Consider the following 26933-nt stretch of genomic DNA (forward strand, 5'->3'; position numbering starts at 1 on the left):
AACAGCTTAACACTGAGGAATGCTTGAGGACTTTGGGTCTTTCTCAGTGAAATTTAGAAGGATGAGGAGAGAAATAATTGAAACTTAGAGGATACTGAAAGGCCTGGATAGAGTGGATGTTGGTAAGATGTTTCCATTAGCAAGACAGAAGAGGACCAGAGGACACAGCCTTACTGTAGAGGGAAGACCCTTTAGAATGGCGATAAGGAGAAACCTCTTCAGCCAGAGTGGTGAATGTATGAAAATCATTGCCACCAAGGCTGTGGAGGTCAGGTCATTGAGTATATTTAAGATAGAGATAGATAGATTCTTGATTGTTAAAAGAAGGGTTCCGGGGAGAAGGCGAGAGAATGGGGTTGAGAAACTTATCGGTTATGATTGAATGGCAGAGTAGACTCAATGGGCTGAATGGCCTAATTTCTGCTGCTCTGTTTTATGGTCTTCTGACATGCCACTGTTGCACCCCTTTTTCTGTACCATTTTTCCACCCTGTCAAATCTCTTTGGACTTTCATTGATTGGTTAAAAACAGAAACATCCAGAAAAGTAGTCTTGACATAAACATGTTAGATTCAATGTGGGTTACCTTATCTTTGTCCTTATTTAAATGGATTTGCCAGTTTTTTTCCATTCATTTACCCATTCATAAACGTGATGATCCTTTTCAATCTATACTGCTTACAATGTCACCCATCTTTATATCATTAGAATATTTGCAAATGTGCCTATTATGAAGTCATTAATAAATATCGTGAATAATTGAAACCCATCACAGATCTAATTCTTCCAATTAGAGTTGCTGCCATTATCCTACTCTGTCTCCTGTTCATAAAATTTTATAACTAGGTCAAATACTTTGTCGCAATTCCTTGAGCTTCAAATTGCATATCACAGGATAGATCTGAGGTCATTTACAAAGGAACCAGTGATGAAATGAGACAAAATTGCTGGATGTATCGAGTGGCTATCATCTGAAATGCACTCCTCAATGGATAGTTGATGCAGATTTAATAATGAATTTCAAAGTGAATTGGTTAAATACATCTCTCCATAATTTAACACTCCTAGTGTTTCCTAAAAAAAGGTAGCAAATCAAAACATGCGAAGCAAAAAGCACTTTCCCACAAGAAAACACTTGGTGATGCATTACAAATAAATTCTAAGAAAAATGTGTGAGGATTGAAACCAGCAGTTGTTTTACTTGTTGTCATCACCTCTGATATAACACAATGTCATCAATTTGTTTAATTGGCGTCGCTGGTTGGCCAAATAAGACATATGAGTGGAAGTAAGGCCATTCGGCCCATCAAGTCCACTCCTTTATCACCCATCCCTAATTGCCCAGTGTGTAACTAAAAGTCAAACACAGTCAGACCAGGTAAGGAGGACATTAGTGAGCCAGATGGATTTTTACAACAATCAACAGCAACTTCATCATTAGAGCTACGTCCGCCTCTTCATAGGGTACATGCAGCAGTCCCTCTTCCGCTGTTTCACTGGCACCATCCCCTACTTCTTCCCCCGTGACATTGATGACTGTGTCAGCCCTGCCTTGTGCTCCCACGAGGAGAGTGAACAGTGCATCGACCGTATCTCTTACGTTTCCTGCATTTCTGCCCACAAAGCCCCTCCCCCAACAAAAATAAAGACAGAGTCTGCCTGGTCCTCACGTCCCACCCCACCAACCTCTGCATCTAGCGCAACATCCTCTGCCATTTCCACCATCTAATAATCTAACCCCACAACCAAAGAGATATTTCCCTCCCCACCACTATTTGCCTTTCGTGGGGACAGCTCACTCCACGACTCCCTCGTCCACTCCACACTCTCCACCAACCCCAGCACACCCGACACCCTTCCCTGCAACCGCAGGGAGGTACTGCACGTGCCCCCATACATTGCCCTCTCAACTCCATCTAAGGCCCAAGACAAAATTTCCGTATCCAACAGGGGCTCACCTGTACATCTTCCAACCTGCAAATCTGTTGTGCCCGACGTGGCCTCCTCTGTGTTGATCAGGCCAAAAGTAGACTCTGTGACAAATTTGCAGAGCAACTGTGTTCCTTACACTATAATCAACAACACTTTACGGTTGCTAACCATTTTAACTGCCCCTCCCACTCCCACTGTGACATGTCTACCCTGGGCCCCCTCCAGTATCACAATGATGCTACATGTAAACTGGAAGAACAGCACCTCATATTCTGCTTCAGGAGTTTACAGCCCAATGGCCTAAATGTGGAATTCACCAGTTTCAAATTCTCCCCACCCGATGTCCAACCATCCCTCTCATCCCCACCTCCCGGACATGACACAATCTGTCAGCCTCCTTCCCCGCCTATCCGCTCAACCCCTCCCACTGACTAATCCCCACCACTTCCTACATGCATCCACCTATCTCCATCCCACCTACCTTCCCCCAGCCCTAACCCTCTTCTGTCTGTTTATTTCCAAGCTCCCTTCCCCCTCCCCAGTCCTGAAGGAGGTTCTAGGCTCAAGACTCTGTTACTTTTCTGATGCTGCCTGACCTGCTGTGTTCCTCCAGCTCCACACCGTATCGACTCTGATTCCAATTGAAACTGCAATTGCAGTTCTTGCTATCATTAGAGTCTTGATTCCAGCTTTTTATTGAATTCAAATTCCACATCTGCCATGGAGCGATTTGAACTCGGGCCCCCACAAAATTATTTTGGTCTCTAGACTAGTAGTGTAGTGATAATACCACTTGGTCCTCACCTTACCTATTGCTTACAATCTAAAAAAATGTCATTAATCATCAATTCAGAGAAATTTCCCTGGAAATTCAAAAACACTTGGGAATTTATAATAAAAAAACCAATCTGATCGCTAGTTGACTTGAAGTTCTGCCCAATAACTTTGAGTCAGATGCACTTGAAGATGACGGGATAAATTGCAATTCAACTTGCACTTTGGGAAGGGGAAAAGAAGTAGTTGAAACAGAGATAGTAAGAACTGCAGATGCTGCAGAATCTGAGATAACAAGGTGTAGAGCTGGATGAACACAGCAGGCCGATCAGCATCGCAGGAGCAGGAAAGCTGACGTTTCGGGGCTACAGCCTTCTTCAGAAATAAATATGAAGACAAGGGGCAGATTTAGGAGTTATCAACTAAATAGCAGGTGGTAAAGCTTCAACTGATATTATATTATGTTTCAGGGGATGGTGACTATGTTTTGCCAATTCCCAATTGTGATTGGCTCAACACAAGTACAAGAAAATTCAATCAAAAAATAAGTAACACTGCACATTGAGAAGGGATCTTTTGTTAAACAGTATTAATAACTGCACCTTGATGATTTTACAAGGGAATATTCAGTTGGTTCTTTCAGTAAAGAAACTTAACGTCACTGACAAAAGGATTAAAATAAAGTAGCTTCAGTCAGCCACGTGTCACGAATAACTTTATTAAGAATAAGCACTTAACTTGGCTCACTGAACCTTGAAGTTTAAATAAATACTGCAGTCCATTCAGATACTGATGAGCCCTGATAGGATCATTTCCAAAGGGCACATGCAGGATTTAACATTTTGCAACATGCGTCAAAGTAAGAGACGAGCCAAAAAAAATCTGAAATTAAGAGTCTAACAGTGACCATGAATCCATTGTCAGTTGTTGGAAAAACCCATCTGGTTCACTGATGTCACTTTAGGGAAGGAAACTGCCATCCTTACCCGGTCTGGCCGACGTGACCCCAGACCCACAGCAATGTGGTTGACTCTTAATTGCCATCTGGTCAGCTAGCGATGACGTCACACCATGAATGAATGAAGAGATAATTGACTTCCGTTTAAATATTCTTTCACTTTTGCTTTTTACAAGCAGAAAAATCAAACTCAACGTAATAGCTGTTTTCAACACAGGGCTTGGGCAATGTGATCATATACGTTCAGTGAAATATTTCCAAAGCTCTCTTGGAATGGAGTTGAATCCTTACCATGTGTCCACATCGACCCTCCAAACAACATCCAACTGTGACACACCTTATCCCTGTAACCCTGCATTTCCTTATGGCTGATGCACCTACCCTACACAACCCTAAACACTTTGGATAATTTTGCATGGCCAATCCCCCTAATGACAATGGGAGCACCCAGCAGAATCTCACACAGACACGGGGAAGAAAATGTAAACTTCACACAGTCACCCGAGGGTGCAATCGAACCCGGGTCACGAGCGCTGTGAGGCAGCAGTGCTAACCACTGAGCCTCTTTGGCAATCGAGGGAAAACAAAATTATGCACAGCATTTAGCAATGATTAGAGGGGCGGATTTGGTTGACAACAATTTTGAAAACAGCAGATGCTGCAAAGGAATTATTTTGGCCCAAACCACTCAATTGTGTTTCTTTTCAACATTCGCCCAATTTAACAAATCAACCCACTATGTTCTGCAAAAATACTTAAAAGAATTCTGCCTTTTGCCCCTCACCCTTAAGAATCACCCTTGCCTCCTGTCAGAAAAAAGTTCAATACTTGATTTGGATGCATAATTTAGGTGTTACTGAGCCACTGTCACATAGAACATAGAACATAGAACAGTACAGCACAGAACAGGCCCTTCAGCCCACGATGTCGTGCCGACCATTGATCCTCATGTATGCACCCTCAAATTTCTGTGACCATATACATGTCCAGCAGTCTCTTAAATGACCCCAATGACCTTGCTTCCACAACTGCTGCTGGCAACGCATTCCATGCTCTCACAACTCTCTGCGTAAAGAACCTGCCTCTGACATCCCCTCTATACTTTCCACCAACCAGCTTAAAACTATGACCCCTCGTGCTAGCCATTTCTGCCCTGGGAAATAGTCTCTGGCTATCGACTCTATCTATGCCTCTCATTATCTTGTATACCTCAATTAGGTCCCCTCTCCTCCTCCTTTTCTCCAATGAAAAGAGACCGAGCTCAGTCAACCTCTCTTCATAAGATAAGCCCTCCAGTCCAGGCAGCATCCTGGTAAACCTCCTCTGAACCCTCTCCAAAGCATCCACATCTTTCCTATAATAGGGCGCCCAGAACTGGACGCAGTATTCCAAGTGCGGTCTAACCAAAGTTTTATAGAGCATCACAGCAGCACTCATTGAAAGAGTACCTTCAGGTTGGGCTGCATTAGCCTCAGCCTTTGAGCTTGTCTAACAGGTTTGAGATTCCTGCTCCCTGTGTGGATGAAAGGAGGGGCTGGAGGGAGGATGACCTGATTGACCATAGCACCAGGGTACAGAGATCCAGTCAAGACCAGGGAGAAAAGAGAAATGTGGTTACAATTGGGGATGGTATAGTCAGGGAAATAAACTTTGGTCTCTGTGGCCAGGATTGAGAGTCATGGTATAACATAGATAACAAGGTGTAGAGCTGGATGAACATAGCAGGCCAGGCAACATCTGATGAGCAGGAAAGCTGACGTTTCAGGTCTGGACCCTTCTTCAGAAATCGGGGTGGGGAAGGGGACTCTGAAGTAAATAGAGAGGGGGGAGGTGATGATAGAAGGTGTATAGTGGAGCACAAGACGGACAGGTCAAGGAGGTGGGGATGAAATCAGTAAAGGTGAGTATAGGTAGGGAGTTGGGATGGGGGTTGGTCAGGGAGGAGGGAGGGGTGGGTAGGTTGAAGGGAAGACAGACAGGTCAAGGAAGCTGGGATGAGGCTAGTCGGTAGGATGTGGGGGTGGGGTTTGGTCAGTGGGGAGGGAGGAACTGAGAGGTGGGGGGGGAAAGACGGACAGGTCAAGGAGGCTGGATGAGCTGGGCTGGTTTTGGGATGAGGTCGGGGCAGGGGAGATTTTGAAGCTTGTGAAGTCCACATTGAGACCATTGGGCTCCAGGGTTCCCAGGCAGAATATGAGATGCTGTTCCTCCAGCCTTCAGGTGGCATCGTTGTGACACTGGAGACCCAGGATGGACATGTCATCCAAGTAGTGGGAGGGGGAGTTGAAGTGGTTCTTGACTGGGAGGAAATGCCATGTGTAATGAACCGAGTGTAGGTGCTCCACAAAGCGGTCTCCATGCCTCCACTTGGTTTCCCCAATGTAGAGGAGGCCACATCGGGAACAGTGGATACAACATACCACATTAGCGGATATGCAGGTGAACATGTTTTTAATATGGAAGGTTTTCTTGGGGCCAGGGATGAGGGTGAATAGGAAAGTGTAGGGGCAGGTATAGCATTTCCTGCAGTTGCAGGGAAAAGTCCCGGGTGTGGTGGGAAGTGTGCAGTGGACAAGGGTGTCGTGGAGAGAGCGGTCCCTCTGGAAAGCAGATAAGGGAGAAGGCAGATAATATATATCCTTGGAAGTGGGTTCAGATTGCAGGTGGCAGAAGTGGCGGAGAATAATGCGTTGAATCCGGAGGTTGATGGGGTGATACATGAGGTCAAGGGGAATTCTGTCTTTGTTGTTATTGCGGGGAGGGGGTGTGAGGGCTGATGTGCGGGAAACGCGAGAGATGCAGTCAAGGTGTGAGAGTCATGGTGCCCAGATTCAGGTTAACTCATCTGGGCTGCACAGGTACTTGGAGTGGATGGAGAAGGATCCAATTGTTGGTCCATGTAGGTACCAACAAGGTAGGTAGAAAGAGGAAAGAGATCCTCTAAGGGAATACTGAGCAGCTAGGGGCTAAATTAAAAAGTAGGACCAAAAAGGTAATAATCTCCGAGTTAGTACCTGAGCCATGAGAAAGTTGACACAGAGTTAACAAGATCAAAAACTGGTGTGGGAGAAACAGGTTCAAATCCGTGGGCTTGGCGCCAGTATCGGGGAAGGAGGAAGTTGTTCCAATGGGATAGGCAACACTTGAATCATGCTGGGAGTAGAATCCTGGTGAGTCACATAACCAGGGCTGTGGACAAGGATTTAAAGGAGGTGGGGGGTTCAATTGCATGGAAAATTATGAATATAGTAAAAGGTGGGGGAAGGGCTCAACGAGAAGTTGCTACAGTTTCCAGATCAAGTAATAGGGCACAGAGCATGGAAACTGTCAGGAATCTAACTTCAGGCACAGCACAAAGAGGACAGTTATGAGAACTGGGCAGTCAATACATGTCTAGGGTGTGGAACTTAAATGCACACAGTATACAACACAAGATCGAAGCAGATTGAAACTGGCAGATACAATACATTGAGTACATTTAAGGCTGAGATAGATTGATTCGCTTGATAGTCAAGAACCTAAGGGTTTGGGGAGAAAGCAGGCGAATGGGGCTGAGGAACTTATCAGCCATAATTGAATGGCGGAGCAGATGCGATGGGCCGAATGGCCTAAATTTTTGCTCCTCTGTCTCATGGTCTTTTAATGCTGAGTGCATCACATAGACATAGTTGCTAAATTCAACTAAACATCAACTAAATTAAATTGATAGCAAGGAGTTTATAGAGTCGAAAAGCATAGAATTTGTGTGGGTAGAGTTGAGGAACTGCAAAGGTAAAAAGACTCTGATGGGAGTTGTGTATGTGCCTCCTAACAGTAATCAGGAAGTTATATGACAAAGAAAATAAATCAGGAGACAGAAATGGTTTGAGCTTTAGGGAAAGGCTATTTTCCCTGGAGTGTTGGAGGCTGAGGTTGACCTTGTAGAAGTTTATAAAATTATGAGTGGCATGGGCAGGGTGAATGGCCATGATCTTTTCCCCACGGTAGGGAAGTCCAAAACAAGAAGGCAAAGGTTTAACGTGAGAGGGGAAAGATTTAAAAGGGATCTATGGAGCAATTCTTTCACACAGAAGGTGGTGTCTTTATGGAATGAGCTGCCAGAAGTAGAGAAGACTGGCACAATTACAACATTTAAAAGGCATCTGGATGGGCATATGAATATGAAGGGTATAGTGGGATATGGGCCAAAGGGCCTGTCTCCGTGCTGTACATCTCTAAGATTCTGTGACCCTAATTGCATGTAGGAAAGGCGCTAGTACAATAATCATGGGGGACTTCAAATGTATCTAAGTTATGGTAGCTAAATTACTTGAGAAGATTCTGAGGGATAAGGTATACGTGCATTTAGAAAGACTGGGTTTGATTAGGAGTGGTCGGTATGGCTATGTGTGTAGGAGATCATGCCTCACAAATTTGTTAGAGTTCTCTGATTAAGTGACCAGGGCAGTAGACAAAGTCGATACGGATTTCAGTAAGGCCTTTGATAAGGTTCCACATGTTAGGGCTGCTCTGGAAGGTTAGATTTCATGGAATCTAGGGAGAGCTGGCAGAGTGGAGACACACAGAAATTGGGAACTGCAGATGCTGGAGAATCCGAGAGTACAAAGTGTGGAACTGGATGAACACAGCAGGCCAAGCCTTTTCTGATGAGGGGTCTAGGCTGAAATGTCAGCTTTTGTGCTCCCAAGATGCTGCTTGGCCTGCTGTGTTCATCTAGCTCCACACTTAGAATGGTGACACAATTGGCTTGATAGTTGGAAAAAGAGAATAATAGTGGAAGGATGCTTGTCTGACTAGAGGCCTGTGATTAATAATGTGCCTCAGGGGTTGGTGCTGGGTCTATTGCTGTTTGTTATCGACATTAATGATTTGGATGAGAATATACAAGGCATGACTAATACATTTGCGGATTACACTAAAATATGCAGTATTGTGGACAGTGAGAAAGGTTATCAGAAATTGCAGCAGGATCTTGATCAGCTGGGGCACTGGGCAGCGAAATAGCAAATGGAGTTTAATACAGATAAGTGTGAGGTGTTGCATTTTGGAAAGTCAAATCCAGGTAAAAGTTTCATGGTTTCAGGGCCTTAAGGAGTGTAATGGAAGAGAGGGACCTTAGAGTTCAGGTGCACAGTTCTCTGAAAGTGGAGTTACAGGTAGACGGGACAGTGAAAGAAGCTTTTGGCGCACTGGCCTTCATCAGTCAGGGTACTGAGTACAGAAGTTGGGAAGTTATGTTGCAATTGTAGATGACGTTGGTGAGGCTGCAATTGGAGTACTGTGTTTGGTTTTGGTCACCTTGCTATAGGTGCATTCACCCTTCCATGCCTCTCATGATCTTATACACTTCTATAAAGATACCCCCTCAGTCTCCTACCTCTAAAGAAAAAAGGCCCAGCTTGTCCAACCTCTCCCTATAACTCAGTCCCTTGAGTCCAGGCACACTCAGACTGTTGTCCATGACTGGGGAATCAAGGACTCGAGGGAATCAGTCTATGGTAAGGGGGGAAAGAATAAATGGGAACTTGAGGCGCACAAAGTGTGGTATGTATATGGAGTGAGCTGCCAGCGGAAGTGGTTGCGGTGAGTACATTAACAACATTTAAAAGGTATTTAGACAAATACATGGATAGGAAAGGTTTAGAAGGGTATGGGCCGAGTGCAAGGAAATGGGGTTATTGGGGATGGGATATTTTGGTCAGCATGGACCAGTTTGGGCCAAAGAGCCTGTCTGTGTGCTGTAGAATTCTATGTGGATGGACTATGAAAATCAAGATGGCAGCAGATCTCAATGACAGATTTCATGGAATGTCTACGAGATGGCTTTTGAAATCGGAGGAGTCTGTGATAGACCCCGCTAGGGAACAAGCAATCTGGATTCAGTGATGTGTAATGAGGCAGACTTGACTAGGAAACTGAAGGAGGCAGTGAGCTTAACATGATAGAGTTCACCCTGCAATTTGAGAAGTAAAAACTGGAACTGGATGTAATGGTATTAGAATTGAGTAGAAGTAGCTTCAAAAGACATGTGGAGCAGCAGGCCAGGGTTGCTGGGCAGGGATCCAGGTACGGAAGATGGTGGAGTAGCAATGGCAGGGGTTTCTGGGAATAATTAGGAGGCACAGCAGAAGGTCATCACAATGAAGAAAAAACAGATTAAGCGTAGGTTGAAGCAACTGTACCTGACAAGGGAAGTCAGGGACAGCACTGATACAGACAAAGAAGCACACAATGTGGTCAAGATTATTGGGAAACCAGAGGATTGGGAAGCCTTTAAAAACCAGCAGAGGGTAACTAAAACAAAAACACAGGGTTGGGAGGGTGGGAAGAAAACGAAATAGGAGGATAAGGTAGCTAGTAATATAAAAGAAGCTTGCTAGAGTTATTTTGGATGTCCAAGAGATAAGACAGAGACAAAAATTGACATTGGACCACTGGAAAATGAGGTTGGAGAAGTAGTTGTAGGGAACAAACAAATGTCAGAGAAATAGAATAGGTTTGTTGCATCAGTTTTCACAGTGGAAGACACCAACAGCATACCCGAATTTCAAGAGAGTCAGGAGCAAGAGATTAGTGCAGTGGACCTCACTGAGAAGGTGCTGGTGAAGGTGAAAGTTATGAAGATGGATATATCACCCGGACCAGAGTTCTGAAGGAGGAAGCTACGGCAATTGTAGAGGCATTGGTGGCGATCTTTCAGGAATCACTGTAGTCAGGGAGGGTCTCAGAGGGCTGGAAAATGGCTAACGTAACACCTGCGTTTAACAAGGGTGGGAGGCAGAGGATAGGAAAATATAGACCAGTCAGCTTGATCTCAGTCAATGGTAAGATTTTATAGGTCATCATTAAGACTGAGGTTGAGATTGTGCAGTCCTTGGAAGTGCATGGTAAAACAGGACGGTGTCAGCACAGCTTCAAAGGGAAGTCATGTTGAAAAATCTGTTAGAAATCTTTGAAAAAAATAACAGGCCATTTAGACAAAGGACAGCCAGTGAACATGATATATTTGGATTTCCAGTAGGCCTTTGACAAGGTGACCCACAGGAGGCTGCTATGTAAGAGAAGGGAACATGATGTTGGGGCAAGGTACTGGCCTGGATACAGGACTGGCTGACTGGCAGAAGGCAGTGAGTGCAAATGAATGGGTCTTTTTCAGGATGGTAGCCGATGACTAGAGGAGGTCCACACGGTCAGTATTGGGACCACAACTAGTCAGGTTATAAATTAACAATATGGATGAAGGAACTGAGGGCATTGCTGTTAAGTTTGCAGATCACACAAAGATAGGTGGAGGGACAGGTAGTGGTGAGGAAGCAGGGAGGGTGTAAAAGAATTTGGGCGGGTTAGCAGAGTAGGCAAAGAAGTGGCAAATGGAATCCAATGTAGTACAGAGTGAGGTCATGCACTTTGATAGGAAGAATAGGCACACAGACTATCTTCTAAACGGGAAAGGCTTTCGAAATCTGAATCACAAAGGGACTTGGGAGTCCTAGTTCAGAATTCTCTTAAGGTTAACATGCAGGTTCAGTTGGCACCTAAGAAGGCAAATGTAGTCCCAGCAGTCATTTCGAGAGGGCTGGAATACAAGACCAAAGCTGACGCTGTACAAGGCTCTGGTCAGACAGAACCTTGAATACTGTGAGCAGTTTTGGGTCCCAGATCCAAGGAGAGATGTTCTGCTGTGGGACAGGGTCCAGAAAAGGTTTATAAGGATGATACCAGGGATGAAGGGCTTGTGGTATGAAGTGTGATTGAAGACTCTGGTCTGTATTCAATGATGTTTAGAAGGATGAGGAGCAATTTCATTGAAACTCTCAGAATACCGAGTGGCCTGGATAGAGTGGATGTGATAAGATGCTTTCACTAATAGAGGAGATTAGGGCCAAAGGGCACAGCCCCAAAGTGAAGGGACAACCCTTTAGAACTGAGATGAGGAGGAATTTGTTCAGCCAGAGGGTGGTCAGTGCATGGAACTCATTGCTGCAGAACGCTGCGGAGGCCAAGTCATTGGCTGTATTTAAGCCAGAGATAGATAGGTTCTTGATTACTACGGGGATCAAGCCTTGTGGGAAGAAATCAAGAGAATGGAGTCAAGAAACATATTAGCAATGATTATATGGCACAGCAGACTTGATGGACCGAATGGCCTATTTTTGCTCCTTTCTCTCATCGTCTTTCAAAGAGAACCATAGGAGCCAAATTTCTAGAATTTCAAATGCAAGTTGAGCTTCATAATTTTATAAATGCCATAGCACATTTCCAAGGTTCAATTTCAATGTCTTCTTGGCATGTGGGTTGGCTGCCACATATGTAAAACTGATTGGACTTGGGACATTTGGAAGTTCTACTAAGTGGAAGTCATGTTAACCTGATGTTTTGTTGACCCAGAAATCACCTTACTCTTACTGGATACAACGACCCAGTAGAGTACTGTCCAAAATATTAACCTTTAGATGTATGTGGCTAACAAGGAATCCAGAAAGCGAAATAAACAATGCCCTAAGCTGTACAATTTCAATATTCATATGGTGCAAGCATAACAAAAGGGAAAACAGTGCTTTAATTCCTTGGTTATTCAGTAATGGTAGATTACATTTGTTTTAAAAAAAACATAATGACATACATTTACCTGCAATATATTAAACTTTTTTCTAGTAAAAATGATATAGAATTGCCTGAGCCAACTTGTTCATGGCAACAATTTTGATTGGACAACAATGATCCAAAAACCTTGCTATTAGCTGCTATAATTTGACTAGATATAACGTTTTTCTGCATAACTTGAAACTAGCCTTATAATTCTGGAATCAAAATCTATGAAAGTATTCAGGGTCTGGAAAACTTTCTAGTCCGCATATTTGCGATATATTGGAGTCTCTGCTTTCCGAAGATAAAAAGAGATAGAAGAAAAGGAGCAATAATCATCCAACTCACTATTACATCTGCATAAACAAAACGTTGCGCTGCACATGTTGTATTAGTACAATGCGAGATCTCCATCAAGATTGGGTTACCAGCTAATAAATGGACAGAATGCAGACATCTGTGACTGGCACTTCTTGTTAGTGTCACTCCTCATTGGGAATGATGTTATTGGGAATGAATGCAACAGCTAAGTACTATCCTCCTGCTTCCAAGTAAAGAGCAGCTTTTTCCACTAAATTTAGTCAACAGAATTCAGGAATGCAGATCCATCCATCCAAGATAATATTCAATATCAGCACTCCAATAAATTCATATGTTTACTATGGAAGCATTTGTTTAAAAAAAAGCACTCGCAAAATTAAAATATGGAAATTAAGGTGCAATCATTGCTTTAAGAGCAACTTTATAGTGATGTGAATATTTATGCACAACAGAAGTAGAGTTTCAGCAAAGACTGCTCACTGTTGTACCAGAATTAATTGTTTAATCACACGTTACCTTCCAGAACCACTGAATGACAGGGTGGTTTGTGCAGTAGTTGTTCTTATAGACGGTATGTTGCCGCCAGTCATTAACATCCACATCCCCAAGACCACACATCAGCAACTGGAAGAAAACAAAAATTACACAAACATTTAGGTCTTTTACTGAACGAAGGCAATGTACTTACAGGAGCATTACTTGTAAATTAGCCACTGGCTTGAAGTGACTGATTGGGACCCCAGATGTGGATATCTGCATTTCAGATGAGTAAATGAAAATGACAAGGATCAATACTACTAGACTTCTTTTACCCCCCAAACTCTCTGAATTTTATTAGCACCAGTTTCAAATTTCAACAAAATTTAAAACACACAAAACTATACCTTCCTAACTAATCATATTAAGCTGAATTTTTGTAGGCCACGCGCAGGTGGGAAAGGTGGTGACTGGACCCATATCTAAAGGATGCTTACCCAGTGGTTTCACTCCCCACCTTAATCACTGATCCTAACGTTACTTCGAGCAGTGGAGGAGCTGTTAGGCCAGCCATCCTGCAGGAGCTCAATGAATGATCTTAAATGGGAAATTAATGACCAATTAAGGGACTCCATCCACTGCCACATGAAAATGATAGGCAGCCTGGAAAGTCAGTGTTAAACATCCAGACTGACAGATTTAAGTCTGTCTGCAACTTGTCAGTTAGAGGGTGGGAAGGTGGTGCCCCTTGCTGAATCTCTGCGGCTCAGTGGTTAGCACCGCTGACTCACAGTGCCAGGGACCCAGGTTCAACTCCACCCTCGGGCCACTGTCTACTTGGAGTTTGCACATTATCCCAGTGTCTATGTGAGTTTCCTCTGGGTGCTCCAGTTTCCTCCCACAAGGTGTGTAGGCTAGGTGGATTGGCCATGCTAAATTGCCCACAGTGTTCAGGGAAGTGTGGATTAGGTGGGTTATGAGGAATGTGTCTGGTTGTGATGCTGTGAGGGTTGATGTGGGTTTGTTGGGCCAAAGGACCTGTTTCCATACAGTAGGAATTCTAGGAATACGAGGATCCTCCTACAGCCTCAATCCTTCCCCAGCGGACTGCCCAATCCGTCTGCCCACCTCTGCACCCCTTTTGATCCCAGTGCCCCCCAATGCCAGGGTCAGTTGCTTAACATAACCTACTTGCTGCACCAGAAGTGCCACAATTCCTGTTTGGTGCTGCTGGTGTGCAGACCTGCTGGCCTCCAATTAGTTGGCACTTTTGAGATGTAGGATTTCCTCCTGGAAACTGATGGAAAACTCAGGCTAATGAAAAGACAGTGGCCTGAAAATTAAAGCAGGGCAGGCAGCAAACGGGAAATGGGCTCACCAGCAATATGCATGCGGTGTACTCACCCATAGTGTATAATTCAGCACAGTTAATCTGAAAAGCTACTACCAGACACTTCAGGTGTTATAATAAAGCCTTCAGCATTCCAATATCCTCAGGTTCAGAGGCTGTAGTTTTGCAAAATATGGTCACAAATGACATTTGGCAATTAAACAACTTTCTAAAAGACCACACTCCATAAAAATCTCTATCCTCGATGATGGGGAAATTGGGCAGAGAACGAGGGCAGGCGTGTATGTGATTGTAAAAGTCAAGGCTGAAATTTCTGCAAATATTTTCAGCCAGAAGTGCTAGATGAATCATTCATCTTGGCCTCCTCCTTGGGTCCTTAACATCATAGAACCAAACTTCATTTAATTCAAGATAACAAAGTGTGAAGCTGGATGAACACAGCAGGCCAAGCAGCATCTCAGGAGCACAAAAACTGACATTTCGGGCCTAGACCCTTCATCAGAGAGGGGGATGGGGTGAGGGTTCTGGAATAAATAGGGAGAGAGGGGGAAGGCAGACCGAAGATGGAGAGAAAAGAAGATAGGTGGAAAGGAGAGTATAGGTGGGGAGGTAGGGAGGGGATAGGTCAGTCCAGGGAAGACGGACAGGTCAAGGAGGTGGGATGAGGTTAGTAGGTAGGAGATGGAGGTGTGGCTTGGGGTGGGAGGAAGGGATGGGTGAGAGGAAGAACAGGTTAGGGAACCAGAGACAGGCTGCGCTGGTTTTGGGATGCAGTGGGGGGAAGGGGATGAGCTGGGCTGGTTGTGTGATGCAGTGGGGGAAGGGGACGAACTGGGCTGGTTTTAGGATGCAGTGGGGAAAGGGAGCTTGTGAAGTCCACATTGATACCATTGGGCTGCAGGGTTCCCAAGTGGAATGTGAGTTGCTGTTCCTGCAACCTTCGGGTGGCATCATTGTGGCACTGCAGGAGGCCCATGATGGACATGTCATCTAAAGAATGGGAGGGGGAGTGGAAATGGTTTGCGACTGGGAGGTGCAGTTGTTTATTGCGAACCAAGCGGAGGTGTTCTGCAAAGCCGTCCCCAAGCCTCCGCTTGGTTTCCCCAATGTAGAGGAAGCCAAACCGGGTACAGTGGATGCAGTATACCACATTGGCAGATGTGCAGGTGAACCTCTGCTTAATATGGAAAGTCATCTTGGGGCCTGGGATAGGGGTGAGGGAGGTGGTGTAGGGGCAAGTGTAGCATTTCCTGCGGTTGCAGGGCAAGGTGCCGGGTGTGGTGGGGTTGGAGGGCAGTGTGGAGCGAACAAGGGAGTCACGGAGAGAGTGGTCTCTCCGGAAAGCAGAAAAGGGTGGGGATGGAAAAATGTCTTGGGTGGTGGGGTCGGATTGTAGATGGTGGAAGTGTCGGAGGATGATGCATTGTATCCGGAGGTTGGTGGGGTGGTGTGTGAGATCGAGGGGGATCCTCTTTGGGTGGCTGTGGCGGGGGCGGGGTGTGAGGGATGTGTGGCGGGAAATGCAGGAGACACGGTCAAGGGCGTTCTCGAACACTTTGGGGGGGAAGTTGCGGTCCTTGAAGAACTTGGGCATCTGGGATGTGCGGGAGTGGAATGCCTCATCCTGGGAGCAGATGCGGCGGAGGCGGATGAATTGGGAATAAGGGATGGAATTTTTGCAGGAAGGTCGGTGGGAGGTGTAGTATTCTAGGTAGCTGTGGGAGTCGGTGGGCTTGAAATAGACATCAGTTACAAGCTGGATTCCTTAGATGGAGACGGAGAGGTCCAGGAAGGTGAGGGATGTGTTGGAGATGGCCCAGGTGAACTTGAGGTTGGGGTGGAAGGTGTTGGTGAAGTGGATGAACTGTTCAAGCTCCTCTGGGGAGCAAGAGGAGGAGCTGATACAGTCATCAATGTAACGGAGGAAGCGGTGAGGTTTGGGGCCTGTGTAGGTGCGGAAGAGGGACTGTTCTACGTAACCTACAAAGAGGCAGGCATAGCTGGGGCCCATGCGGGTGCCCATGGCCACCCCCTTTGTCTGTAGGAAGTGGAAGGAATCGAAAGAGAAGTTGTTGAGGGTGAGGACGAGTTTGGCTAGGCGGATGAGGGTGTCGGTGGAGGGGGACTGGTTGGGCCTGCGGAACAGGAAGAAGTGGAGGGCCTTGAGGCCATCTGCATGCGGAATACGTTTCATCCACATGATATCTCTGAGGATATCGATACTGCAAAGGCGACAGACATTGGCAACGTCGTGCCTGCACATTCTGAACGTGTGTCCCCTACAACCAGCCATGACCCAGGCCGAGCAGTTCCAGTACAGCTGCAACTCGGGTATCTAGCTAACAAAATGGACAGTAACTAACCAATCAACAGTAATAAATTATCAGAAAAATGACAGAAATTGACAATGTTGCCATCAAATGGTCCTTATTCACCAGTACCCTACTCACCACAGCTCACCGGTTTTAAAGAGGCCAATTGGCTCCAGATCTCATTACAATCTTCATTCAAATGTGTACAAGAGAGCTAAATTCCAGAGATGAGGTGACATTGACTGTGTGACATTAAGGCAGAAATTGGACAGACGTGGCATCAAAGAGACCCGGTAAGCCAATGTCAATGGGAATTGGAGAAGGGAGGTGTGTGTTTGTTTGTTTGGGAATCATGGGCAGACACAGAGAGAGAGGGGGGGGGGGTGCAGAAATGCTCCATCCACCTGGTGTTACAATCAGCACAAGCAGAGATACCTGTCATCAATGGGAATCAACTGTCTCAGTCCAAGGGAGATCTAAGCCTTGGGTAAAGAATACATGCTATTTAATTCCATAGTCAGTCAACTACTTTTGGCCAGAATTGGATATAATCAATAAGAAAATAATAGTACAATTTTATCGATCTCCCACTGCTTTGGCTACATGGATAGATATCTAGAAGATACTTATACTTGTGGAAAACAAAAGAGGGGGAATTAGGGACAAATTTCTTCAACAAATAGAATGAATGAGAAACCTAATATCATAAGAATTAATTGAGATAAAATGCACAAGGGAGTGTGAAATGGAAGGATTTGATCACAGGATCAAGGGAGAGAGAGAGAATTGGGAAGAGGCTGTTGTGGTGTATTCAGGCAAGTATGGATCAGTTGAGCTTGATGGTCAGGTTTTGCGCTGTTCAGTCAATGTAATTTTATTTTCAGGCACAGAAAAAACATCTCAAGTCTGTGGCTTCAAATTAACTGGAAGAGTCAGAATTACATCACTATTATAAGCTCAACAGCAAAAGTCAATGCATGCAAGCACAAAAACATATTTATTTTTCAAAATATAAAGAAAAATATGGACTAAGTTTGGCTAAAGCCTAGTCTAAAAGTCGATCTGCTTAATTTATACAATCTTGTTGATTCAAACTAGAAATTATGTCAAGATAGTTGCTGTGCTTTCACTGAGCCACTGGGTGAATCTGATGTTTTACAAAAATGTTACAACACAATTTTATCAACGCAGCTTTCTTTTAAGTTTCCGAACTATTAGGGATGTTGGGAAGTTAAAATTGGAGAAGAAGTTAAACATTATAACTGAAGAGGGGAAAAAAAAGACAAGACAAAAAAAGACAAACCTCTAGTTCATTTTCATCAAATATTTTAATCAAGTCAATTGGGATGAGTTCCGTGAAGCCCTGCAAATGGATTTGTGAAAGAAAAGAATTGTCACAGTTGCATCCATATGTTAACAGTTGTATCCATATGTTAACAGTTGTATCCATATGTTAACAGTTGTATCCATATGTTAACACTCCATTTGGATAAGAATTAACTGAGCTAAGTACTACTCTAATAATCTAAATTCAAAAGACTTTAGATACCGGAAGTCTGAAATAAAAAGACAAGGAAAATGTGGATAAATTCAACAAGTCAGGAAGCATCTGTGGAGAGAAAATTTTGAATATTTCAGGTCAAGCGGCCTTTCATCAGAACATTCTTTTCATTCGTTTAACAGTTCTGATGAAAGGTCACTCAATTCGAAGCTTAAGAGCTAGGAACAGGAGGAGGCCATTTGACTGGTCAAGCCTGCTCCACCTTTCAGTAACATCATGGCCGACCTGTTCGTGGACTCAGCTCCGCTTACCCACCTACTCACCTTAACCTTTAATTCCTTTACTGTTCAAAAATCTATCTTTGCCTTAAAAACATTCAATGAGGCAGATTCAACTGCTTCACTGGGTAGGGAATTCCAGAGATTCACAACCCTTTGGGTGAAGAAGTTCCTCCTTAACACAGTCCTAAATCTGCTCCCATATTTTGAGGCTATGCCCCCGAGTTCTAGTGGAAACCGCCAGTGGAAACAACATCCCTGCTTCTTTGTTATCTATTCCCTTCATAAATGTATATGTTTCTACAAGATCACACCTCATTCTTCTAAATGCCAATGATTATAGTCCCAGGCTACTTAATCTCTTTTCACAAGCCAACCCTCTCAACTCTGGAATCAACCTAATGAACCTCCTTTGCACCACCTCCAGTGCCGCTAAATCCTTTCTCAAAGTTAGAGGTCACACAACTCCTGGTTAAAGTCCGACAGGTTCATTTGAAATCGGGGACCTTCAGAACACCATTCCTTCATCAGGTGATTTGATTTGGTTTCATTTCATTTCTTTGTTGACACATTACCTAACTTTTGCTTACGAGCTGTACAAGCAGATCACTGCAAGACGTACAAATCATAGCTTGAAAAAAAACTTAGAGACACATAGATTACGTTGCACAGGGCATGCACTGAGCAAAATCAACATTAGCAAGATCAGCATTATTTGAGGCCAGAGAGTCCATTTATTAGTATAATAACGGCCTGGAAGAAGCTGTTCCTGAACCTGCTCACACGTGTGTTCAAACTTCTGCCTCTTCTACCTGACAGAAGAGGTTGTAGGAGGTCATTACCAGGGTGTGATGTGTCTTAGATTATGTTAGCAGCCTTTCCACAATAATAAGCTATGCAAATAGAGCCCATGGATGGAAGGTTGGCCTCCGTGATGGTCTGGCTGTGCACACCACCTTCTTCAGTTTCTTATAGTTCTGGGCACAGCAGTTGCCACACCAGGCCATTATGCAGCCAGACAGTATGTTTTCAATGGTGCATCCGTAAAAGTTGGGGAGGCACTTAAGACATACTAAATTTCCTGAGCTGCCTGAAGAAGTAAAATAAAAATCTGTCGGACTATACCCTGGTGCATGTGATTTCTGACCTTGTCTACCCTAATCCAACACTGGCACACCCACATCAGCTGTTTTCAAGTAAGGAAACCAAAACTGTACACGATACTCCAGGTGTGGCCTCACGCAATGAAGGACAATATTCCACTTGCCTTCTCAAATACCTGCTGCACCTGCAAATCAACTTTTTATGATTCATGCACAAGGACAATCAGGACCCTCTGCACAGCAGCATGTTGCAATTTTTTACCATCTACGTATTAGTCCATCTCACTGTTATTCCTACAAAAATGAATTAGCTCACATTTACCAATATTGTACTCCGTCTGCCAGACCCTTCCCTGCTCACTTAACCTATCCATATCTCTCTGCAGGCTTTCAGTGTCTATTGCACACATTGCTGCACCACTCATTAGTGTTAACTCTCTGTCTTTCCTCACAAATACTACCTGATGGTTGTATATTTCACTGGCACTTTTCAATCTTAGCACCAAGAAAATGTTTGAAATAAAAAATTGTCTCACTCTTCGTTATCCTTAGATGCAGAGCAACATTCCAAGTGACTGCAGGAGGCTGCCAATCTGGTATATAATTAGGAATTAAGAGCTCCACAGAAATAGTAGCATTTCAATTTGATTCCTAGTGAGGAAGAACTTGGCCTCTGCTTAGCATCGCACAGCAACAGGATTTGAAACTGTGAACTCCTCCTCTATCGCTCTGTAGCTAAACTTACTGACATTTCAATGAGCTACAACACTTCACTGCTTAAAGATTCTTTTTTTAACAAATAAATGCTAATGCCCACACTCTGCTGCAGTCACTGTTCAATACTTTGTTATCAAATATACATTTATTTACTTTATTTCACGGTGGCAAAAACTGAAGCACTAACAGACTGAGTGCCACAAGGACTCAAAATCATTCTACGAAAACTACTATACATGTCAGCTATTCCTAAATTTATGTCAATGTTAAGTTCTGTGCTGCTTGTATGACATGAGATTAAAAGGTGTGCTGAGCACCACCTTGTGGTATTTATAAAGCACTGCACAGATTTTTTGCTTCCAAAACGAGCTGCTAGTACAATCACTCAAACAAAACAGAAATCTGGATAAAAGATGCTACAGAAAACAAATTTCACAGGAAATGCGAAGTGTTTCATTTTGAGATCACAATAGTTCACCCCACATCCACTCTTGTGGGCAGCAGGATAAAAAGGTAAAGTCACGACAGTCTTATCAGGCCATTGGGCTGCTCTCTCACGAGACAGAGGCAACTGCTGGTGGTTTAACCGGAGGGTCACCACGCTTCAGGCAAGTGGGAGTGTGGAGAAGGAGAGTCCCTATCTTAGCTGGTGCTGGAATTTAACCCATGGTATTGACATCACTCTGCACTGCAAAACTAACTATCCAGCCAACTAAGCTAAATAAAAACCAAAAGAACTGCTGATGCTGTAAATCAAAAACTAAAACAGAAGTTGATGAAATAAACTCAGCAGGTTTGGCAGCACCTGTGAAGAAAAAAAGTCAGGTGACCCTTCCTCAGAACTCAGCTAACTAACACGGAATTCAAAAATATACAAATAGGAGCCCTGGTGTGCATACTTCTTTCTGCAATTGACACATTACAAGTCATGAATGAGCAAACATTTGCTGGTATATGAAACAAACATTCGACATGAACATTCAATTCTACTTTACAACAAGTCATTACCTCCATGAAGGCATTCATCTGTTTCTGTACCCGATTTACAAATCTCCACTGGATGACTAAACTACGGGTGGAGAAACAAAGTAAAAGATGCAAGTCAAGAGACTCAGTATCATACCCTTATCTTCAGCTTTGTAAATGCTTTTGCTAATTATTGGAATAGACAGCCCAGTATACAACAGGAGACAGAATTTGCATTCTATTCTGCCTTAATTTTAAAATTAGCAAATACAATTGCAAAATTGAATTGTATTATCTAATTGCAGCATAAAATCCAACTTTTCGAGATTGTGCTTGATGGAAATGAAAATTATAGGGGCAGACGAAGGGTTAAATCTTACGGTGATCAGCAGGGTGATGTACTGATTTATGGAGTGTTACAACAATCAGTAGAATGCTGTACCTTAACAAAATGAAGTGCTTGAGCATAGGTCAAGGGAGTGTAAAACAAAGGTAGGACATCTAGGTTAGCTATTAACGGCAGCTTAATTAGGTTAATTAAAACATGTAACATAGAACTAAGGACTAGCATGGCGTAATGGGGTCAACCTGAGGCAAAGGACCATTGTGGCTGATGTAGTGATGAATAAGAAACTTGGATACAGGCACAAGATGGCTTCTCAATGTAAATTAGCAACAAAATGGCTTCTAGAGTGCGAACTTTATTAATTCTGCTAGGGCTACATAAATCACTAACCCTCAGATTGCTGCAAAGGAAGATAGTAGACAATGCGCCTTTCAGAATACAGCAGTGACCTGATAAGATAGAGGAGTCCTAACTGCTCTAACTGACCTTCAAGTGCAGGTGCAGGGGCTCTCTGTCATAAGATAAAAAAGTGATCTAAGTGTGGTGACATAAGTTGTTTACCAATTAATATCATTGGACTTAGTAACTGTCTTATAGATTAGGTACAAAGTAGAAGACAATTGTGGCAGAAAATAACCATAATGTAATAGGTTAAGTTTAAAATAAAAGACCATTGTGGCAGGAGATGATCAGGATGGAATAGGTTAAGTCTAAAAAGTAGAAAACCACTGTGGCAGAAAGTAGAGGACTGCTGTAGCAGAAAGCGATTCAGAAGACGAATAGTTTAGAGAGATAACACGAGCTAACATAATTGGTCTGCTGCATAGCTTTGGAGAGATAACAACTGGTTATGCTGATATTCTTTGAAGAAAGTCTGATAACTAAAAAGTATAAAGAATAACGGACCCCGGGATTCGGGGGCGATCAGGAAACCACTTTCTGATTGTCACAGCTTTTGCTTGCAAATAAAAGTTTAGCTTTCTGAAGAATTCTCCGCGTCTCCTGGTAGTTTCTCCACTACATGCTATATGAAGAAGCACAAAGCTCATCAGATCTTCTTGTTTCGGACATGGATATGCTGCAAATTCTGGCTCCAATCAAAAATATATTCAGACATTTTATTTTAATTTGTTTATAAACAGTGATAATGATATTTAAGAGAGTAATTCACAACAGCCCAGAAGAAATTCCATCACAATTTAAGAGAATCATTGAGGGAAGAGTACAGAGAAGATATTAAAAAGGGGAAGACAGTTAAATAAAATAAATATTCACTTACTCTATGTATTCTCTTTTGTTCTCATTAGTAACCACCATGTCTGAACCATTGGGTTTTAGATCCACTTGATAAGTCTGCAAAGAACAAGCTAAATTATTGAAGGTGCACAACAGAGAGGATGTCAAACAAAAATACAGTAGTCTGTGGAGAGTGAAATTCACACCTCGTGAAACATTTAATATGTATCTCTTTCTAAAGAAATGAATACTGAAATGAATACTTAAAACCATTAGACTAAAAGGAGCCTTTCGGCTTGAATCAGGATGTAGCAGATTATTGTTTTGTGGAGAAAGACATCATGGGTGGCATGGAAGTATATCATTTAACAGAGCAAACAATCACAAGTCTGCAAATATAACATATCAGCGAATTTGTCAAGGTAAAGCTCAGATGGAACTTATCACCTGGGTACGTCATAAGCTTTATGAAAACTGCTGGACATAGGTAATTATCCAGCTGGCATCATCAATGGTAAAGAGGATAGGGTGCACATTTATGACAAATATCCATAAAATCAAATACATCACAGGAAATAATGACTTTTTAAGACATTGATCCATTTGAACTGTTCCTTCACTGTCACTGGATCAAAATCCTGGAATTCCTTCCCTAGGGGCATTATGGGTTAACCTACAGCGCACAGATTGCAGCAGTTCAAGAAGGGAGCCTAAGACCACCTTCTCAAGGACAACTAGGAATGGGCAATAAATGTTGGCCAGCCAGCGATGCTCAGATCCCATGAATGGAATTTTAAAAAAAGGTATTTGTGATAATTTATTCAAAATTGAGGGTTTAAGGTCCATTGAGCCACAAAAGATTGCTTGATTCAATTTGGGCTTTTAAAGACCCAATTTACATGCTTCATTTTTAAATATTAGAAGTGTAATTAGTTTGAAATATTAGAATCTGATCAGAGGTTAGAAATCTACATACCTGCCCAAAATTTTCTTCATCTATACAAAACCGCAGGTCCAACTCAGTTGGGTCATTTTCAAGTATCCATTTCAAAGAATTGAAATATTCACCATCCTGAAAAAGAGCAATCCAAGTTTAAAGAACTTATGAAACATTTGAAGAAAAACAATTCATACAGCGACCATCTAACTCAGGAGCACTTATTTGTCTTTCGCCTTCCACCTGAGCAGACCTCTCCATTTGCTTGTTCTTTCTTACTTCAATTCCTTCCATTCCAACTTTTACTTTAAGGTTTTACGTTATCATCAAGGGGAGGTGAATATGAAATCAATGACTGAATTTGTATAGGCAAGCCAGTACAATTATTTTCTGTAGCATACCAGTCATTGTAGGTGTCATTACCAGTCCCACTCTAGATACACTTTGTAAAATTCTTCTTTGTTCCTGTTATGCCATGTTAAGCTTTCCAACAAAATTTGCATGTTATGATGTTAGCAGTTCAGCTGAAAACAAGACTTACAACAACACAACTGGAAAAAAAAGGCTGTTTAGTTAAAAAAACTAAGATATATGGATATACACGTGGATACATATAAACTAATAATACTTGGCCAATTTGAAAGAGTGTCATTGAAACTCCTTTTAGTTTACACCATGCACTTAACATACGTCATTACCAAGTGCCTGCTTGATGTCTGGCACATACAGGAGCTGAAAAAAATGTTCATTGTTATATGTAGTTCAAAACTGTTCAGTTTTGTTGAAAATACTTTATAGCAGTATTCCTTGAGGTAATCAGAAATTCACACAAGTAGTTGCATTCCTACAAGTTGCTAAAAAAAATACTGTCTTGCTCCAGTCAAATTGAATATCTAAATTCAAATATATTGGCAATCTTTAGAACATGTGGCTAGCTTATGTAATGCAATGGGACAACACATTGCAGCAATTGTGTGTAACCTTAGGGTAGACATTGAAAGCCAGAGGTAACGAAGCCCCAACACACTTCATTTGTAACCAATTTCAGGAGTGAATGAGACACACAGACGAATGAGAATGCTATTATGCTTGCCCAGTAATTGAGCAGAGGCTCAAAAATTTCTTTAGTACTCACCACTGACTCCATATCTTTCAGTGTAATGGGCTTTCCTAACATCATCTTGTAAAATGGTCTTATAAAAAAGCCTGCAATAAAGGAATATGAATCAGCTCAAAAGCTCAGCTAATTAAAATACTAGTCAAGTATTATCAGGAGTTACTTCATGGCGCATTGTGTGCCATAGAACAATGACCATCAGCTAATGGTTGCAGTAGCATGCTGCCACCAATCCTCCTTTCTACTATGTTAAGCAAAACATCAATCAGCTTAGACATGCAACAATAATAACATTTGTCAATGAAAATTGGTAGAACTGGAATGGAAACCTATCAAAATAAGATCAAAATGCCATCATGTGGTAATGAAAATAATCACGGAACCTGCAACCTGTTAATAACACAGTGAAGTCAGACACCTTATCCGTTCGGTCACACGATCACCATGCAAATTATCATTCATGGAAATGTGAACATCACTGATTGGACCAACGTTCATCCTCAGTTGCCCTTGAGAAGCATTTGGTGAGCTACCTTCATGAACCCTTTCAGTCTATTTGGTGCAGGTCCACTCACAATGCTACTTGGGAGGGAGTTCCAGGATTATGGCTCAGTGACATTGAAGGAATTGTGATGGATTTCCAAATCAAGACGCTGAGTGACTTCAAGGGGAACTTGTACACATGCATCAGCTTCACCTTTTAAGGAAGATAGAAAATAGGAACAGGAGTAGGCTATTCGGCTGTTGGAGCCTGCTTTTCCATTCATTATGATCATGGCTGATCATCCAACTCAATAGCCGATTCCTGCTTTATCCCCAAGGACTATACCCAACTCCTTAAAATTGCACATTGACAGCAGTTGATGCCAACACAGTGATAACAAATTCCAGAGGCTCCCTAGTCTGCAGGAGCTTCTTGACCTCCCAGTTCTAAATAGTCACACCATATCCTTAGACTGCCATCTTTGGCTCTGGAGTCCCCTGACTCCCCCCGATCAGCAACATTCTTTGTGCATCTATACTATCTAATCATATCAGAATTTTACAGTTTTCTATGAGTCCCTCCTCAATCTTCTCAACTCCAGGAAATTCCAGCCAATTCACAATTTTTTCATACATCAGTCACAGAATTCAAGGGCAAAAACAAAAGTTGCTGGAAGAGCTCAGCATGTCTGAGTAAGGGTCACTGGGCCCAAAATGTTAACTCTTATTTTTTTTCTTCACAGATGCTGCCAGACCTGCTGAGCTTTTCCAGCAATTTCTGTTTTAGTTCCTGATTTACAGCATCTGCAGTTCTTTCAGTATTTTATCCAGAATTCAAGGAGTCAGTCTGGTAAACTTTCACTGTTCTCCCTCCAGATCAAGAACATCCTTCTTCAGAAAAGGAGGCCAAAGCTGCAGACAATATTCCAGGAATGAACTCAGCAAGGCCCTGGAGCAAGACATCCTTATTCCTGCACTTGAACCCACTTGCTATGAAACATATTGTTTGCTGCCTTCACCGCAGTTGCTGCAGGTAAGGATGCAGGTGATGAATTAGGAACTAAGACCTCACTGCACATCCCGCTCTGTCAATTTATGGCTATTCAAATAATAAGTTGCTTTCCTGTTTTGCTCCACTCAGCTTGTCCAAATTGCACTGAAGCACCTCTGCATCCTTAACAAAGCTCCACCCCCTCTATACCCATCCCAGACCATCCATCCACCCAGATCTGCCTCACCTACAAATCTGGAGATAATTGTTGTTCCCTCATCTAAGTCAGCAACATATATTGTGAATAGCTGGAGGCCTTGCTCTAATCCCTGCTATAGCCCACTGGTCACTGCCTTCCAACTGGAAGAAGACCTATTTATTCCTACCTTGTTTCCAGGCTGACAACCAGTATTTTTTAAAAATGTATCCATTCCAATACATTACTCCCATTACCATGTATGTTAATTTTAGACGGTAACTCTTATGTCAAACTTTTGTTGAAAGCCTACTGCAAGTCCAAATAAAATACATCTACTTGCTGCACTTCT

The 26933-nt window shown here is 42.9% G+C and overlaps 1 protein-coding gene across 12 annotated transcripts in view; it reads right to left on the minus strand.

Moving 5' to 3' along the window:
* Positions 1-26933, minus strand: part of nedd4l (NEDD4 like E3 ubiquitin protein ligase) — a 418475-nt gene that overhangs the window by 14209 nt on the left and 377333 nt on the right. For all 12 annotated transcript variants that reach the window (XM_048520280.2, XM_059649474.1, XM_059649468.1 and 9 more), the window contains 6 exons: positions 24930-25000; positions 23834-23929; positions 22901-22974; positions 21318-21378; positions 18014-18073; positions 13087-13194 (listed from right to left, as the gene is read on the minus strand). In XM_048520280.2, coding sequence (XP_048376237.2) covers positions 13087-13194; positions 18014-18073; positions 21318-21378; positions 22901-22974; positions 23834-23929; positions 24930-25000 — 470 coding nt within the window. The remainder of the gene's footprint in view (positions 1-13086; positions 13195-18013; positions 18074-21317; positions 21379-22900; positions 22975-23833; positions 23930-24929; positions 25001-26933) is intronic.

This window comes from Stegostoma tigrinum, chromosome 1 (assembly GCF_030684315.1).
Source record: "Stegostoma tigrinum isolate sSteTig4 chromosome 1, sSteTig4.hap1, whole genome shotgun sequence".
Taxonomy (NCBI): domain Eukaryota; kingdom Metazoa; phylum Chordata; class Chondrichthyes; order Orectolobiformes; family Stegostomatidae; genus Stegostoma; species Stegostoma tigrinum.